Genomic DNA, 19,712 nt, shown 5'->3' on the forward strand with positions numbered 1-19,712 from the left:
AATAATCTGGAATTCATTATAATGAATTAATAACAAACTTATAATAAACTTTGTATTTTTAAGTATACCAGATGGTGTCATTGTTTTAAATTTCTTAAATCCCTACATTGAACTACAAATAAAATTATAGTAATAAACTTTGTTATTTTATAATGATGTGTTTGGCATTAGTGTTTAAAACTAGTTTAATATATAATATAAATCCTAGTTCTATACTGTAAGTCATGGTAGTATTTAATTATGGGTGAACATTCGACTTTCTAATTTAAATTCAAATTCAAATTCAGATACAAAATGTCCACTAATAAGTGTAATTAGAACTATGTAATTACGTAGATTATATTGATGTCACCCTATGTCTAACGAATGTAATTAAAGTAAGTAAAATGAAACACAAAACATTTTAGAATCTAAGTTGGTTACCAAGAATAATCATGATCTCTATTGCAATTAAATAATAAGGCCTGATAATCACACCACACCAGAAGAATTAATTAATTCATTGTTTTGTACAAAGGACCAAATTCATCAATTTATTAAGCACGTTAGGATATCGCAATTTTGGCACTAGACATGAAAAATATTGGTGGCTGACTTCCTTTATTTAAGTACTCTTACAAGATCGAATCTTCAAAATGGGACCATCAAATCGACTGCTAATACTAAAAAAAACACATTTTACCAACAGAATAAAATCCGTTGCTATTTTTTTTAATTGCTTATTACTATATTATAAGCAAAATTAATGTTACCGGTGGATTTCTTCGGCTGGTATATTGTCGCGTTTGGGCATCGAGCCAATTAATATCCTCAGAAAAATTTACCGGTGGACAATCCACCAGGAATCCACGTACCGTCAGGCAGTAATGTGCCGGTAAAATGCTTTTGCAGTGGAATGGAATAAGTTAAATATGGAACTCATTTACCAAAACTATAATATGACAACCCGTGACGAATGAATTATAAGATTATAGTATTATTTGGATGTAGGAAATATGTAACCTTACAAAGCGGGAACTAAGTTCTTAGCTCGAAAGTCAGTAGACAGGACGGAAAGTCAGAACGCGTATGGTCATGAGCTTGCAAAGGTAGACGGGCCAAGATAAAATTAAGCACACATCGACAGAAATGCAAGCACGCATTCACTCACCTACTTGCTGTGTAGTCAAATGGAAGTCCTGCAATCAATCTTTATACTTTCACAGCCTCTTGAATGTGTTGAGAATGGCTTTTACCAGGTGGGATGAATATTAAGTCTTCCCAGCCCGAGTTCTTCTTACTTACCTGCCATATCAGAAATTGTAGCGAGTCGTTTTAATCCCAAACGAATAAAGTATAAACTCACTTATGGAGAAATCGAAATGGGATGAAATACGTAACACAAAAGACAGTACCAAGATCATTAAGAGTGGCTGGCAAGACAATTTGGAATTATAACTGAACACGAAAGACAGTACCAAGATCATGTGGGTGATTCTCCTCGCTTTCAATATCGTTTATCTTGTGAATCAATTTTTACGTACTAATTAAGCTACCGCCTACCATCTCAGCGTTATGCATTATCTCGGGTAGATACGGTTAAACTCAGAACACCAACTCTAATATTGAGCTTCAATTAAAACTTACAAAGAACATCGTACGAGCTAAAAGCCCAATTAATCTGACCCCGAAGAGCATGGTTTAATCGTATATAACTTAGTAACAGATGGTAACATTCATTTTGAACTAGAAAAGGTAAAAGGATGTTGTCGTTTCAGCACTCTGATTTAATTTTCTAGTTTCTACTGATCTCTAAGTGTGAAACTAAGTATGGATAGCTGTTGCTTCACAAGATCAGTAAATACACAAACAATAAATATAGAAGTCTATCATGTCAGAGAAATACGAGCTCGTTAAACAGCCATACTTCCACATATATCGAGCCTCAAAGTATTAGCAAAAGCCAAAGAAAAACGTAAGGTATAGAAAGTGACACGTTGTAATACAAAGATGTGCTGTGAAAGACCAGGTCCTTCAGAAGCCCTAGATACCGTTGACAATGCTTTCTCTATATCTTTCTGTGTTATAAGACGAACTTCCTGAGGCAATTCAAGCAAAGAAGAGTACCTTTTGAAAATAAATGAGGCAGTAGCGCTTGTTTTTTTTTTTGCTTTACAACAAGCAATGATAGGAAAGGCAAGCATGTACTAGAATGCGGGAATGCCTACCCTGTACTCGATAATCAGAAACGAATCAAAGTTCTACTGTCGTCAATACAAAATTAACTTAAATAGAGCATGTGTTTTCACCTGAAAAACAGGAACTCCATCAAATCCACTCTTGATATCTGATGCTCTTATCTGAACTTCATAGGATGTGATAATAAATCTGATGAGTACGGCATTATCTATCATCCGAGAGCATATGAATAACTCCGGCACTGATCAGGTAAAAACCGGAATGCTATTCCTTCAACTTTCAACATATTAACCTGCAAATTAAGGGGCCAAAATCGGTTGTTGGATATTTTCAGCTGAGAGGATAGGCATATCTTCAAACTACATCGAATTGCATTACTATTCTCAGGAAACTCTGCTCTTCATTCATAATCACACCAACTTAAAATTCATCTCATTCCTCTCGATTACCAACAACGAACAATATAGAAAGCCAACATCAGAAAATTTAGTTCGCCTAAAATTGATCTACTTAAGAAATACATAGCCACATTTTCACCAATCATTCCATAACAATAATTCAATTCAATTCAAGCTACCGATGCACACGAAAATGTAGAAAAACGAAAATTCATAAATTAATTTAACGAAAAAGATAACATTAATCATTCAATTTGATACCTGCGCGAGAAAAGCTTCGGCGTCTTCTCTCCGAAAACAAAGCAATCCGATAGACTTGACGCCGCCGGGATCAGAAATCAGCACGAATAGGCGCGGCGGAGGAAGGTTGTTTCCTCAATTCCACAGTAGAATTTCTGAATTATTATTATTTAAATTTAAATTGGGCTATTTTTTCTCTTATAAAATGTCGATTATTGGGCTATTTTTTCTGTAAAGAGTCCGATTATTGGGCTCATTTAAATTGGGCCTATTTCTAGGAAGAATCTCCTATTATAAATACTTTTTAGATCAAAATCAATATTCCCTTTGTCGACAAACAATAGATCAATTGTTGTTCGGTATGAGTTTTAATGTAGAATTGGTAAAGTAAGAGAGAAGAGGAGAAAAAATAGGTAAAGTAAGAGAGATAGAGAGAAAATGTGAGTAAAATATGAGAGAGGGAAGAAAAGGTGAAAAAAGTAGGAGAAATAAACTTTTCATTTTTAGAAAGTGATCTATTTTTTGTGGACGTCCCAAAATTGGCAAAAGTGATCTATTTTTTATGGACGGAGGGAGTAGTAAATTATAATGGGCAAGGTCCCTTTCCATCCGTTAAATTGCCTAAACTTAATAAAGAAAATGGAGTATTATTCTAACACATACTAGAAGAGCATATAAATTTCTGTATAACTTATCACATAAATTTGATTGGGATTTAGTGATGATGCTACTTTTAAACATAATAACAAAAAAAATACAACATCTAAATTGAAGATTCAACATGCATGTCTCTAACAACTGCTCCTATTTCAATCTAATTTAGTAATTATGATATAAAACGACATCATGTTAGCAAACATAATGATCTTATATCCACACAATGCAGAATCAAATACAATGAACAACACATATTACATAAATTCTAGTAGATGAAAACCTAAACCCTTGGACACCACAAATCACGATCGTCCCAAGGGCCGAGCCTCGTTAAAACCTACTCGAGCCAAAACCCTAATCGGGACAAAACACCCGAATAGGAAAAAGAGTACTCGTCTAATCAAAACCCCCTAATTTCATACCCAAACCAATCGGGCGAAACACCTAGGGTCATCAAGATCGCTGTTGTGTTAACAACGTTGGCCGCAGCCGCCTTCTCCATCTCCTCCAACACCTCCCTCTCCCTCTTCCGACGCCTCTCCAACTCGTATTCCTCCTCTTCATCCTTGATACACAGCCCGAGACGCCTCAACGCCTCAGAATCCGGATACCCTTCCGCTCCAAATAGGGTTTCCAAATCCGTTGTTGTCACATCCACATTGCCAAAGGCATCTTTCTCCATATCTTCTAAATCCTTTCTCTGCCTTCGACGACGAATCTCCAAATCATTAGATTGCATCACCGTTTCTTCTTCTTCTTTACGCTGAATCGCCTTTGCAGCCTTGGAGATGGTCTCTGCGAATCGGGATTTGAGCATCGCGGCCCGCAGAGACTTCTTGGGAGACATGTGATCATCGGCTTCGACACCGCTTTTTTCGAAGTAGATATTTCCATCTTGTTTGTGAAGTGGATAGATTTTGAATGAACATTGATCGATCAATTCGTTCAAAATCTTGCCCCTCTTATTGCCAATTTCGCAGGTTTCCTCTTCTTGTCCGTTGTTCGAAATCCTTTGCCGTTTCTTCCCCCTTTCACAAATTTCTTCTCGGCTAACTTCATCGCCGACGAGGTTTCCGTTAACCATCATCATTATCGAAAATTTGAGAGATAAGAGAGAGGGAAACTTTTAAAGAAATTATCTGCTTTGAAAGAAATAATTACCCTATTTTGTAGTAGGAGTAGTATTTATTGAAAGTGGATTGAGATCATCTGCTTTGAAAGGAAAACTTACCATAAGTAAAACACGGATTAGATTTTGTGGAGGATTTTTATTAGCTATTCAACATGGAAATAAAGAAAACGAGTTCTATCTGGATTCGAAACCAGTAAATTCCATATCCCATTATTTTACTCATAATTATTAAGTATTAGATTCCAATTTTATTTTTTATCCCCCTTATCGTTATTTAGTTAATTATTTTACTTAATTTTTAATGTAATTTTATAAACAATAAGCTCCAATCATATTCTTTTAGTCCAAAAGTATAATTACTTGTTTGTCGTACACTCATGGTACATATTATCTACTTCTGTGTTTCTGTTTTTAAAAAATAGAAACATATGAATTTTATGCAAAATTAGTATCGTAAGAAAGAGTAAGAGAATAAAATATAGTATAAAGTAAGAAAGAAGATGAGAAAAAATAGTTTAATTAATGTTAGTGGATTGTGAGGTCCAATTTTTTAAAATAGAAAATTTCACATTTTTAGGAAACTGAAAAAATGGGAAAAATATTTTTAGGAAATTGAGGGATTATTAACTTAGTTTAGATTTAATATCTAAAGTCCAAAATGAGCTTCTTAGTCACCATAAAGCACCTCGTTGGATGAAAGCATTTGGATAAGTTAAATTGGGCCATTTTTCGCTATTTTTGTGTCGATTATTGGGCCATTTATTAAGGGCCTACCTTTTGGGCCTATGTATTAGTCATATTTTTTATTCATAATTATCGGAATTGATTAAGTTAACGTACACAAAATTTTCACATTGCCTCTTTTTATTTTTATAAAAAAATTGTGTGTCTAAATACATTAACCTTGTGATTTTCAGATACTTTCCCCCAGGGAACAATCTTGATCAAATTAAAACTAATGTAAGTACAAATGGCATTTTAGCTTCTACCTGGCAAACCATGGCAAGACAATATGTCGAGTATTTTGTCAAGAAATACTCACACACAATATTTTTCTTATTTTCCCTTGGAAAATAATTTTAACAAATTAAAAATAATGTTGAATACACGTCATATTAAATATTATTATTAACTAAAAAAATTGGTATAGAAAAAATTTGAATACAATATGTCAATAATAAAACGATTGTTTCCTTAAATATATAAACACATCAATGTTATCATTGTTGGAAACATAGAAAGGCTTTTGACCTATCGTTGGTCATAACTATCAATGCATATTGATGTGACATGATGGCAAAGTCTATTCAAGATTTCGAGTCCTACTAGCATATAAAGAAGCGTGTGCATTAAGAGACGAGAACACATTCTACGGTCCAGTGGCGGAGGAAGTTCAAAACAAGGGGGGACGGTGGTATCCCGAGAAATTTTTATTTTACTACTATTATTATATATATAATTTTATTAGGAATGTATTTTACAAAATTTCCAAAAGATAGCTATGAATATTGAAGGAAGATTCATCTAAGGAAATAAATCAGAATATAAGTTTTGAGATAAATCTAAATTAAAAAATTAACCCTAGTTAAAATCTATAAAAACCTCCATCCGTCAATTGCTAGACCAAGCCTCTAGTTCAGCAATCCTCCACCTTCCATCCAGTGATCAGCAGCTGCTCGGCGCTCCGTCAACTGCAGAACATTCGATCCAGCCATCCAGCCTCAGAGCCTCCAGGTTTGTTTCTTGATTTTATGAAGCACTATTAAATTAGAGACTTGCAATGATAAATTTTGTTTTCCAATTCCACCGCCTAATAAAAATATTTAATACTTTTATCCAATTTCAATGAGTATTAAAAAGCTTTACTGCAGTGCTGCTATGCTGTTAAAACTTGAATTTAATGTTTGTTTAATGGACAATGATAAATTCCTCTATTTATCATCGTAGTTGTAGTTGTAGTTGTGGCCGTAGACTTGTACTTGGGGAATGTGAAAGCATGAGTTTTAGAATTGAATGTTATGTATAGTATAAAGAGATTATTTTCTGGAATGAACTTAATGAATAATACGTTGCGAAATAGAATTGGTGATCAACCTTCGAATAATTGTTTGGTGACTTTCATTGAGAAAAGAATGTTTCTACAAGTCTCTGATAATGATATAGCCCATCGCTTTGAGGAAATTTGAAGACTCAGTAGAAAAATAAATTAGATGTTATGTACAGTTTTTGGTTTATTTTATTTTAAAATACACGAGTTCAAAATTGAATAATATTTCAAAAATATTATTTTACCGCCATTTTGTATTTTTTTTATCATACGACTCGTAACCCCGAATGACAAATCCTGGATTACGGTGATTCTAATTAACATGATCTCTTTTTCAAAGCACATGACATTATGTTGGCAATTGAAACTAAAAAAATATATTACAACTATCTCACATCGGTGTACAAAGAGAACTGAAATCACTATATAAGTCTCATGGACCCCTCCTCCTATTATCAATTGGTTTTAGGATGGAACCCATGGATTTCTATCATGGTATCAGAGCGGGTCGCCGACTGTGGGCCAAATTTAACTGACCCAGCAGTATATCTGGGCCGCAACCGAAAAAATGACTGACCCAACAATATATATGGGCTTAAAATTTGGGGCAGTGGTCCAACCGATCGGGAAAAAAGTTTGGGCCAATCGTCCAACCGATTAGGAAAAAAGTCCAACCCCCAAGGTTCATCTTGAAGGGTTTGAGGGAGGGTGTTGGCAATCGAAACTAAAAAAATATATTACAACTATCCGACATCGGTGTACAAAGAGAATTGAAATCACTATATAAGTCTCATGGATCCAAGAGAACTGAAATCACTATATAAGTCTCATGGACCCCTTCTCCTATTATCAATTGGTTTTAGGATTAGGATGGAACCCATGTATTTCTATCACATTAGGATAATGCGGCCAAGTATGAACTTTCTAGGACAATTCTTCTTTTATATGTTCATAATTATAAAAAATAATTAAGATAAATGCGTAAAATACTTATATTCCTATTTTTAGTGACGGAGGCATAATGGCAGAGTCGGTTAGCACAGGAAGGGATTACCGACTTCTGAGTTCACTTGTTGGGATTTCGTTCCCTCAACTTTTTTCATTATTTTACTTATTGTATCTATTTTACATTTTTTATACATTGGGAAATATGTTTTTGTATAAGTATTAGCATGATTTAAAAAGTTATATTGATTTATATACGTGATAAAATGAATATTCTATATTTTAACTTATCAAGTAAAACTGAAAATGTTGAACATTTTAAAATGGTAGATTTGAATGATTTATTAAGTAAGAATTGGATTTTGATAAGTTCAAATGTGTAAATACTGAAAATAATATAACTAAATTTAATTTAAAAACTATATTCATTATTCTTAAAAATATTATTATTGGATTAATTAATTTATTATCAATATTGATTTTCACCATTACTTATCTGATTAAAAATACTCAGAAAATATTTGGAAATAATATTTGAAGATTTCAAATCAATAATTGCAGTTATGGAATCGTAAAAATAATAATGTTATTATATAGTAGTGTTTTGATGCTTAATCGACAAGAGTCGTAGTGAAAGTTTAGTTATTTTGGTAATTATAAGATGTAATATGAATTAATAAAAATAAAAAAAAAGGAACGATAGATAAAATTGTATCCACAAAATATTTTGAAGAGTTTATTTTTATAATAAGACGCAATATGGATTAATAAAATAAAGAAAAATAAAAAATATTTTAGTAAGATTTTATTTTGATAATAAGGTGTAATATGGATTAATATTATAAAAAAAATAAAGACAAACAAAGAATATATTTCATAATCCATTTTAAGGATGTATTTTAGTAATAAAATATAATAAAGATAGATAGATAGATAAAGATAAAAAATACTACTATATGTTCAATTGAGGATTAAACCATAGACTTTTAACCTTTTAGTTTGTTGATCGAAACTATAACGACTAGGCTATTGAACATTTTATAACAAGAATTGAAAACAATATTTTTAAGGGAGCGATTATGATATTTTCCGGCAGTACTCTAGTGGACATTAAGGATCTTCGAGCGGTCCAGATGGGTTGGGCTATTGCATATATACACGTGAAATAATCAAACGCAAACTCTATTGTAAAAATTCTAAACTATGATCTTAACCGTTAGAATATGTCAGCAGATAACAAAATAATATTAAATTAATACAGTATCAACAGTTGACACTGTGTTAACATTGTATTGAATTGTGTTAACATCAAAATCTTGAAATTTCACATTGTATTAACATGGTGTTGACATTGTATTGACACTATATTGAAAAGTTTAAAATTTATACTATATATAGAGTTTGCACTTTATCACTACCATCTCCACGTGCATATATATTCTACACTCAGGCATTAATATATTTAATGCTAGCAAGTCATTTTGCGAAAATTTACAGCTGATAGTATTCAATTTTACAATCGAAGCATAAAATGCGGAAAAATTTTGAATTGGAAATTGCTCGCGTATGTGCTTACGTATATAGTTGGTATTCCATATTAACTAACAAGACGCATTTATTAAATGTAGAAAAATTATATTCCTTTATCTCCCAACATTTGTCTCTTGACATTATTCATATTTCATGAAAATTATAAAGTATAACCAAATAGGAAATGTTTTATGTATGACTCAGTTTTTCTGGGGTTCTAAACGAAAAAGGTGTTTTATGTTTGGCTAAGTATTACTTTGGTTTCTAACTGAAAAAGGTAATGTTCTCTATTTGAATAATATATTACTACTATTATTTTGTGACCAACCAAAATACAATACACTAAAAATAGCTGTACGGCCTCATAATATATTTAAAAACATCACCATAAAAATGCCGGATAAATATTTCCAGTTAAATACTATATCAATCTGATTAAAATTTTGAGAAGCGGATGCTGGTTAAATATACTCCCATTTTTTATGTAGTTGATAATATATGTGTTTTTGTTACATACTCTATTAGCTTATTCATGTTAAAATGATATATTATTTGACCGTAATTGTTACTATGGACCAAAATATATTGTAAAAATCTAGAAACTATATAACATTTAATGTGTAGAACTAAAATGTCTTTTAGGCAAATACACAAGATCAATTTTGAACTATTGTGATATTCAATATATAAGTACATATTCTCTACACACGGATTGACAACTTTACTTAAATTTGTTTTCCACTTTTACAAAGAGGAAAATAAATTAGGCAAATTTAGATGAGAAAGATAAAGAAAACAAAAGTAGCGAGGAAAAGGAAGAGTTGTGTTATCAAATCTCAATATCTATTGTTGTTTGACCACTAATTAATGTAACGCAACCGCCCATTCTCATCACTTTTTTTTTTTTCCCATTCTCCTCTCTTTTCATTCTATTTATACCCTCCCCATGCAACCCTGATCTCCATTCCTACTCAAAGAGAGAAGATGGCCGACCTCGAGATGCAGAATCACCACGCCAAAAATTCCCCGGCCATCTTTGCCCGAGCGAATCTCCCCCTTACTCTCAAGGTAATGTTGGAATCTAGCCCGATCAACACAGTTTGTGTTTATATGCTGTTATTCAACATGCATTTTTTTTTGTTGTGTTTATATGTTGTTGTTTAGGTACATTGGCGGATTTAGAGGGTTCGGAGAGCTTAATTGTCCTTTATCATTGAGTCGTAAAATACTATGTACTCTTTGTACAAATATAATGTTGTTCAATAGATCTTAGAGCACTCCCAATGGAGTTCCCTTATTTCTCCCTTATTTCTCCCTAACTCCTGCCACATCAGCGCCACATCAGCATCACATTTTATCCCCAGTTTTTAGCCAACCCCTACAATGGTTTCTCCCTTATTTCTCCCTTATTTCTCCCTAACTCAACATTTCATTTTTACATCATCACTAATTTAATTGTTTTATTTTTATATATAATAAAGCTAGCTTATTTAATTTATAAAGATAAATCAAATAAATAGTAATAAAGTTCGTTGTATTAAACACGGGTACACATTACAACGAAGAAAATTAAAAAAAAAAAAAGTACACGAATGGAAATAAAAAATCAAAAAAAAAATTCAAAGAAAAAAAAATTCAAGGGCGGTGGGCGCGGTTTCTATTTGCCCACAATTCTTCGATGATATCGTGTTGTAGTGCTTGATGGGCCTCCTTCTGGTGTATGTCCATGAACGCCTGGAACCGTTCATGTTCGTTGTGCGGTACACCCTGGCGGGCGGACTCGGTTGAGACACCGTGACTCGATGATGCAACACTTGGGTCGTTGGTGACGTCGAGGACGCCTTCGTGTTCATCTTCGATGATCATGTTATGCATGATGATGCACGCATACATGATATCGGCAATATCCCCCTGGTAGAAAAAGCGCGTCGGACCCTTTACCAGTGCAAATCGCGATTGGAGCACCCCAAATGCCCTCTCCACATCCTTGCGCGCAGACTCTTGCGCTCGGGCAAAATACCTTCTTCTATCTCCGAGTGGGCATCTGATCGTCTTCAGAAACACGGGCCATTGCGGATAGATGCCGTCAGCCAGGTAGTACCCCATGTTATGCACATTGCCATTGGCCGTGAATTCGATGGAGGGGCCTAATCCGTTGATCCGCTCGTTGAAAAGGGGCGAGGAATTGAGAACATTTAGGTCGTTGTTCGACCCGGCTATACCAAAATAAGCATGCCAAATCCAAAGCCGTTGGTCGGCAACGGCTTCAAGAATGATGGTGGGATGCGTACCTTTGTAGCCGGTAGTAAACTGGCCTCGCCACGCGGTTGGGCAGTTCTTCCACTGCCAGTGCATACAGTCGATGCTGCCGAGCATCCCCGGAAAGCCGTGGGTCCTCCAGTGCCAATCCAGTAGGAACTGGCAGTCAGCTGCGTCCGGCGAGCGAAGGTAGTGCTCCCCAAATATCTCTCGCACGCCCTGACAGAAATTCTTCAGGCACTCGTTGCCAGTCGTCTCGCCGCATTGCAGATACTCATCGAACATGTCGGCGGACCCTCCATATGCCAACTGCCGGATGGCAACAGTGCATTTCTGTAGGGGCGATAGTCCGGGCTTCCCTGCTGCGTCTCGCTGGAGCCGGAACTCGGGGTAACGCGCGGACAACGCATTAACAATGCGCAGGAAGAGGGAGCGGCGCATTCTGAACCGGCGACGAAATACATCTGCCGGATAACGTGGTTCCTCCGCGAAATAATCGGCGAACAGCCGATCGTGCGCACCAGTGTGGTTGCGAGGGATGTATCGGCGCCGCCGGCGGATTGGCCGTTGGGGGGGTGGCTGCTGCATTCGAGCGATCTCGCTTTGTATGCAGCGGGAGATATAGTTGTTGATTGGGTTGTTGGCGAAACCCGCTACATCCCATCCGGTGGGAGCGGGAGGTACCTCTTCTTCGGAAGAAGAATGTGATATTTCCTCGTCGGACTGAGCACGAGACGATGAATCAGAACTCATTTAATAAAGATGGAGAGAAAAAAGATTGAAAATTTGTGTGAATGAAGTTTGTGGGTGATGAATGGAGGAAGAGGATGAAATATTTATAGGGGTGGGATAAAATAGCCGTTCGGCCAAAAAAAAAAAAAAAAATTTTAAAAATCGCCGATTATCGCCGAGCGTCGCCCACAGTGGCCGGCGATCGCTCGGCGATAATCCGGCGATAAATCGCCACTCGGCGAAGCAACGGTAACATTATCGCCGAATTATCGCCGACTTCGCCACAATGGCCGGCGATAATTCGGCGATAATCGGCGATTTATCGCCGAGAATTCGCCACCTCCATTGGGAGTGCTCTTATGTTCAACTCTCACTAAGGACATTTTGGCTATTTTTATTTTTTAAATTGATTCAAAATACATTTTAGTTAGTTGGTCATTCACGATACATCATTGTTATATGCCTAAAATGGTATACCGAATAGGTATGCTTTCAATTCTCAATGAAGTCATTTTCGCTTGTTTTACTATTAATTCATAATTACTACTCAAATAGACTGATATATACAAAAAAATCTTGAATTCTCAAATGAGTAAATATCAATTATCCCATCATGCCCTTCTAAAATAAGTACTCCTTAAAATTTATATTTTATCTTTTATTAGGTAAATGAGAGAAATACATTTTGAAAAAACCTATAGTTTCAAAGTTTCCATTGATTTCTTTTAGTGCTAATGGACAAGTGTATTTCATGGTGTGGAATCTATCAACTACCACAATTAATACATGCTAACGTCACTTAAATTGTGTTATTCATTTGACTACAAAAAAAAAAATTAATTTTTTAATTATTTTTTTCCGTTCCTTCCATTTTCGGGTTCTGAATCCGCCACTAATCCTCGTACCTCCACACGTGAATGCAAATGCAGTTCGACGAGGTGGTCTACAAGATCAAAATCAAGGCCCCCGGAGGCTCGTCGGAGAAGAAGACAAAATCAGTAAAGAAAGAGATCTTAAAAGGAGTCTCCGGCAGCGTGTTCCCTGGCGAAATGCTGGCGATGCTCGGGCCCTCCGGCAGCGGCAAGACGACGCTGCTGACGGCCCTCGGCGGCCGCCTTAGCGGCGACCTGGACGGCGCCATCACCTACAACGGCAAGCCCTTCTCCAACGCCACCAAGCGCAACACCGGCTTCGTCACCCAGGACGACGTCCTCTACCCCCACCTCACCGTCACCGAGACGCTCGTCTACACGGCCCTCCTCCGCCTGCCCCGCAACCTCTCCAAGGCCGAGAAGGTGGAGCACGCGGAGGCCGTGATTGAGCAGCTCGGGCTCACGAGGTGCCGGGACAGCATCATTGGGGGGGATTTTTTAAGGGGGGTTTCCGGGGGCGAGAGGAAACGGGTGAGCATCGGGCAGGAGATGCTTATTAACCCGAGCTTGTTGTTCCTGGATGAGCCCACCTCGGGTTTGGACTCAACCACAGCGCAGAAGATTGTTTCTACGCTGTGGGACCTGGCCAACGGGGGCCGTACAGTGCTTATGACAATTCACCAGCCCTCGAGTAGGCTCTTCTATATGTTTCATAAAATTCTCTTGTTGTCGGAAGGGAACCCTTTGTATTTCGGCAAAGGAGCTGACGTTTTGGGCTATTTTTCGAGTGTTGGTTTTGCTCCGAGTGTCGCCATGAATCCGTCTGATTTCTTGCTTGATCTTGCCAATGGTAAGAGCCAGTTTGGTAGGATAGATAACTCATATGTCCTGGAATTATATTACCTAAAATGACCTAAATGTGCGTTCTTATTATGTTTTGTTTATTTATCTTTTCTGAGGATTGATGAGTTTTTGATCGGTCCTTGGATCTATTGCATTTTTTTTTGTAGGAGTTGTAACGGGAAATTCGAATGAAGATCAAGTAGCGATTAAGCAGAGTTTGGTGAACGCGTACAAAACACAACTATCGACGGTTGTGAAGTCGGAGCTAGCTGGGGATGGCGGTATTCGTGCTTCAACGGATGATATGAAGCCTAAGCGGTGGTCGAATACATGGTGGGATCAATTCTCAGTGTTGCTTAGGAGAGGGATCAAAGAAAGGAAGCATGAGTCTTTCTCAACCATCAAGATTGTGCAAGTTGTGGTGGTTTCTATTTTAGCCGGAATCTTTTGGTGGCAGTCCTCGGCCGATCGCTTGCAAGACCAGGTTAGCCAGATAAAATATTTGATAAGCGAGTGGTTCAATTTAGAATCATTTTAAAATGAGAACTTAACAACATATCAATTGACAACATAATATATCAGTTGTCAGCACAACTCATACCAGTTGGACTAATTGATATGTTTTGTGCTACCAAATGATATCAATTGGCAATTGATATGGTTAATTTGTGCCACCAATTGATATGTTTCGTACTTCCCACTAATAAGGACATCTTAGGGTTTGATGAACCGTATTACCAATTTCATAACGTTGTCTGATGGTCTAACACAAGTTTTTATGATCGATAATGTAGGTCGCGCTCCTCTTCTTCATGGGAAATTTTTGGGCTTTCTACCCGCTATTCCAGGCCATCTTCACATTCCCTAAAGAACGAAAGATGTTAACGAAAGAGCGGACCTCGGGCATGTACCGTCTCTCTTCATACTTCCTAGCCCTGTCCATAGGCGACCTGCCCATGGAGCTAGTCCTCCCCACCGTCTTCTTTGCCATTACCTATTGGATGACAGGCCTCAAGCGCACAGCCGGGGCCTTCTTCTTAGGCCTATTAACAATCCTCTACAACGTTCTGGGTGCTCAGGGACTCGGGCTAGCTATAGGGGCTGTGGTGATGGACCAACAAACAGCCACTACACTCGCGTCCGTGATCATGCTAACCTTCAGCCTGGCTGGCGGGTTTTTTGTTCAGAACGTCCCCGTCTTCATAGCCTGGATCAAGTACTTCTCGTTCAGCCAGTACACTTTGAAGCTCATGCTCGCGTCCCAGTACACGTACGATCAGACCTACAAATGTGGTACAAATCAGACTTGCCTCGTCAGGGATTTTCCGGCCATTAAGGGGGTCGGACTCGACAAGACCGGGATCACCCTGGCGGCGGTTCTCATGGCTGTGATGATTGTGCTCTATAGGCTTATAGCTTATGTTGCTCTCATGAGAGTTGGTGCCACCAAAAAGTAGGCCTTGTGTTTAAGGATTCATAGCATCATTAACGTTAGGCCTTTCAGAAGAACTCAATCCATCAAATAAATACCTTTCTCAGAAAGGTTATTATGTCGAATTAAAGTGCAGATTTTCCCATAAAACTGTGATAATTCTATAGTTTCCATTTCCCTTAACAGTAAGCCCCAAATTGAGAGAAATTTTAGGTATGATGATAGGCGTGAAGTTTGAAGAGTAGTAGGATTTTATTATGCTTATATAAGTAATCTTTTTATAATAGATTAAAGTTTACAATTGGTGCTACATATTTTGATCCATATTTTTTCATAAACAATATGTTTTGATTCATATTTCACGATTTTGTCAAAAACTAATGATCAACTGCGTTTTGAATTGAATAGTGATGAGTTAACTATGAACCAAAATATAATGTCAAGGACCAAACCAAAGGCTTTTTGTGGAAATATATAAGACCAGTTTTGGACTTTAAAACGCAGTTGACTATTCATTTTTTACAGAACCGTTAAATATCGACAAAAAATCCTTCCCCCATCCGCCATTAAAATTTTCATTTTTCCGTTTTCGTCCGGCGTCTAATAAATATCATATTTCACTTTTACTATATTTGATAAGTAAACCCTAGATTCCAATCACATTTTATTACAAAACCAATATATAAAAGTAGGTCTCACATCCCACTAACCTTTCTATCCACTTTATTTTATAAAGTTAAACAATTTCTTAAAACCCGTGTCGGTATATATGAGATATTTAATCATGGACGTAAGGAGTACTCCCTCCGTCCCCAAAGAATATGGACTTTGGGTTCGACACGGGTTTTAATGTAAAATTGGTAAAATAAGAGAGGGATAGGGAGAAAAAGTAATTAAAGTACTGTTAGTGGAGAATGAGTCCCACCTTATTAGAGAGAGAAGACTTTCCAAAATTAGAAAGTGCATATTCTTGTGGGACGAACTAAAAAGAAAAGAGTGCATATTCTTGTGGGACAGAGGGAGTATTATTTATGATAAAAAAGATAACACATTTAATGTATATGACCAAAAACTTTTTTGAACAAATATAAGGGAAATTTTTTGATAATAAAATGTATTATGGATCAATAAAATAATTAAAAGAAAAAGAAAAATGGACGAAGAATGAATTTAATAAATTATTTTGAAGGGTTTATTATTTTGATAATAAAATGTAATAATGATTAATAAAATAAAGAAAAGAAATTAGATAAAAAATTGTTTTAAGGGATTTTGGTAAGATTAAAGTCTAAAATTAGTCCCATATTTCTAAAAATATATTTTGGTCATATACATTAAGTGTGATAGTTTCAACCTTAAATAAATACTTCCTCCTCTGTTCCACAGTAAGTGAGACACTTTTTAGAGCATAAGATTTAAGAAATTAATATTTTAAATGGAGAAAGAGTAAAGTATAAGAAAGAACACAAAGATAGAGAGCATAGAGAGAATAAAGTAGAAGAGTAGATTTGAGAAAAAAATGAAACCACGTTATTTAATACTACTGTAGTTCGTATTCAAAATCTTATTAGACTGGCTTACCAAATTTCGTAATACAGATTAGTAATGACAACCTACCCTTTAGTATTTGTCGATTTGAATCAATAGTGTATTATTATATACTACTAGTATCACCCACGTGCTATGCACGAATCATTTTATTTTCTTCACACACTTATTTTATACTGTAAAATAATTTTACGAAACAATAAACAATATCATCATATAAATTCAAAAATCATAAATATATATAATAAAAATGTATTAAATTCTCATTTTATGTATTATAGATATAGATATTGTTTGATAACAATTCTAAAAATATAAGTAAATTAAAATACTATGCCAATTATTGAATATTTAAAATTGTTATAAAGAATAAATCATTATAAGACAACATTCACATACACATATACAAAGAAGTATGTCAATAAATAATTAACTATTAACATAATAGAGAAAATATAAATTATACAGGTCCTATATATTGCTAGATGTCTTGAACGTCAAATTTGTATCTTTTTTCAACCTTCAATTTTCTTCATTTTTTACTACAAAGTGTCTGCAACAAATTTATTAATAGAATATGTACATGTAGATAAATATATACACATTATTATCTTATTTATTACTATAGTCTATCCAATTTTTGTGACACTGCTTAATAGTATAACTATAACTTCATTGATAATGTAGATAAAATAAAAAAATTGTGCTAAAATGAAGAAATATATTATGCATGTTTTTGAGTTAGGAATGTTATAATTTTGTCCTCTTTAAGAATTGCTAGAAATATTGAGATAAATTTTCCAAACCATACACATGCGGTACTCTAACTATTAAAATCAAAGAAAAAGAACAACAATAAATGAAATATAAATTACAATGAAAATTATAAATTAAACTGAACTATAAGTCGAGTCGAAGAAAATCCGCTTTCCCCAAGACAAATTATGTCACGACTATCTCTCTTGGATTGTCGTATTATTATCTTAACTTGTAGAAACATCTCAAATCGGATAGGCACCGATAAACTCGATGATGCTCCAAAAATTGAGCAATACAATGCTCCAAAATGCACAATAAAATATTGAGAGCTTTAGAGAGATTGAAAATTTTTGGTTGTGTATAATCCATTTACTCTATGCTTTTTATAGATACTTAAGATTGCGCTGGTAAGACACTTCCCAGTCGAGCTTCATTTCATTGCAATATAGTGACCCTATACACTAAAAAATCAAACCTTGAAACCTAAATCATAAACCCTTAACTTTAAGATATACTCATCATAGCCACAATTAAATAAAAATTGCATAGCTTGAAAATTAAAATATGATCCATTAAACATACTACAATAAAATGTAAACATAAATGAAAACATATTTAAACATTGGAATTCAGTACATACTATAGTAATAAAATGTAAAACGCCTTATTACTATTACAATCTAACCAATTACATTAGCCCTTGAACTCCAACCACCTTTAACTCATAGAACAAATAATAAATTCATAGCCTAAAATACGAGCGGCGCCTTTGAGTCTCTTCGTCCTCCACACCTCTGGAGTCTCTTTATCTTCTTCAACTTCTTTTCAGTTCCAGAGCTTTTCTTCTTTCCTTCTACCCAACATTTTAATATCTAGAAAAAAATTGATCTTGAAGGTATGTAAATAATACCAACCCATTACCCATGTATCTCATCTCCGGTTTTCGTGCCGGAATCACGATGGAGGACTCTAGCAACTATGGCAAGGAAAATTGCGACGAACTTAGTGGAGATATTTATGAAAATTTATAGAGAGGGAAAGAAGTTGGAAGGAGTAGAGAAAATTAATGCCCTAAATGTGTGGAAGAAGAAAAGACAGATAATTTAGTGAATTTATTTATTATGGCCCGCATATGATTGGTTCCACCATTCACCATTCATTTGATTAATTTAAAATTATATAGAAATAAATGGATGAAATTATATAATGTAACCGTTATATTAAGTACTTAGTGGAGATATTAAGTACTTATTTAAAAATTAATAAAAATTTAGTTAAGGAAATGCTTATAGTTGGTCAAATTATTAAGAAACGTTCACTAAACAAAATTATTAAGAAACGTCCACTAAGCACTAATTTTGGTTCCATTGTTCCATTGTTCCGGTGAAAGTATATCATTTTTAATAAAAGTATAATATAATTTTATATTTCCATAAATACCCCCAAAACTCCCCCTTTATATATGTATAGATATGTCGTGTATAATGTGTGGCCGTGTGGGTATAATTGGTATGGTTGCATACTTTTGTATGCAATATTTGATTTATTTGTATTTTAAATTTTCATATATGTTTTGTTGGTATGCATGCATACTTATCGGAATATTTACATTGGGTCATACAGAATAATTAATGTTGAATATCGACTTTAAAAAATTGGTGGTGGAACGAATCTACTTTAATTTACGTGACATTTAATAATTTTAATTAGATCTAAATCATCTAACCAAATGATACAAAATGCATGCTTAGCATGCATTTTAAACTAAATAAAATTTAATAACCAAAATAAAATGCTTATAATAGTTTAGTAGTAACATTTATATTAACCTATAAAATATCTAAAATTCGATAGACATTTGTTTATACCTCAAAATTCTTGTAATTTAGAAAATAAGCTTGTAAGTTATCTATATGACACAATCATTTATCACCTTTAAACTCCAAAAAAAAAGGAAGCATGCATATTACATAATTCTGATTCTCATTCATTCAATTATTTCACCTTTTTTTGGAATCACATCACAACACTAGCACACTATAAAGTATGACCTTCTCTATAAGCATTTTCACCCATTAATTCCCTCAAGCAAAAAATCACACACATGGAGGTACCGGCGATCAGGAACTTGGGCGGCGTT

At 35.0% G+C, this 19,712-nt stretch overlaps 1 protein-coding gene and 1 long non-coding RNA gene across 4 annotated transcripts; one reads left to right on the forward strand and one right to left on the reverse strand.

Annotated features, from left to right (window-relative positions):
- Positions 1-937: 937 nt before the first annotated feature.
- Positions 938-2,973, reverse strand: LOC125202576 (uncharacterized). Of its 3 annotated transcripts, XR_016135423.1 has the most exons (4): positions 2,838-2,973; positions 2,289-2,470; positions 2,107-2,208; positions 938-1,284 (listed from the first exon to the last, which is right to left on the reverse strand). It is a non-coding gene; the product is annotated as an uncharacterized LOC125202576 (long non-coding RNA). The 3 variants fall into 3 exon arrangements; XR_007173119.2 differs by lacking the exon at positions 2,107-2,208; XR_016135422.1 differs by having other exon boundaries at positions 2,107-2,470.
- A 7,138-nt stretch (positions 2,974-10,111) lies between these two features.
- Positions 10,112-15,454, forward strand: LOC125202717 (ABC transporter G family member 9-like). The gene is made up of 4 exons (XM_048101164.2): positions 10,112-10,195; positions 13,048-13,840; positions 14,001-14,317; positions 14,628-15,454. Exons 1-4 carry the CDS (start codon positions 10,112-10,114, stop codon positions 15,288-15,290), a joined length of 1,857 nt encoding a protein of 618 aa, XP_047957121.2. The 3' UTR covers positions 15,291-15,454.
- The last annotated feature ends 4,258 nt before the right edge of the window (positions 15,455-19,712 follow it).

This window comes from Salvia hispanica, chromosome 2, assembly GCF_029641045.1.
Source record: "Salvia hispanica isolate PSC_SH4W2 chromosome 2, Shi_PSC_v1, whole genome shotgun sequence".
Lineage (NCBI taxonomy): Eukaryota > Viridiplantae > Streptophyta > Magnoliopsida > Lamiales > Lamiaceae > Salvia > Salvia hispanica.

Excerpts from the sequence above, each read along its gene's own strand:
- LOC125202717 (XM_048101164.2), top strand. The coding sequence starts at position 10,112 with ATGGCCGACCTCGAGATGCAGAATCACCACGCCAAAAATTCCCCGGCC. Across the intron at positions 10,196-13,047 it reads ATCTCCCCCTTACTCTCAAG|TTCGACGAGGTGGTCTACAA; the intron begins GTAATGTTGGAA and ends ATGCAAATGCAG. Across the intron at positions 13,841-14,000 it reads CTTGCTTGATCTTGCCAATG|GAGTTGTAACGGGAAATTCG; the intron begins GTAAGAGCCAGT and ends TTTTTTTTGTAG.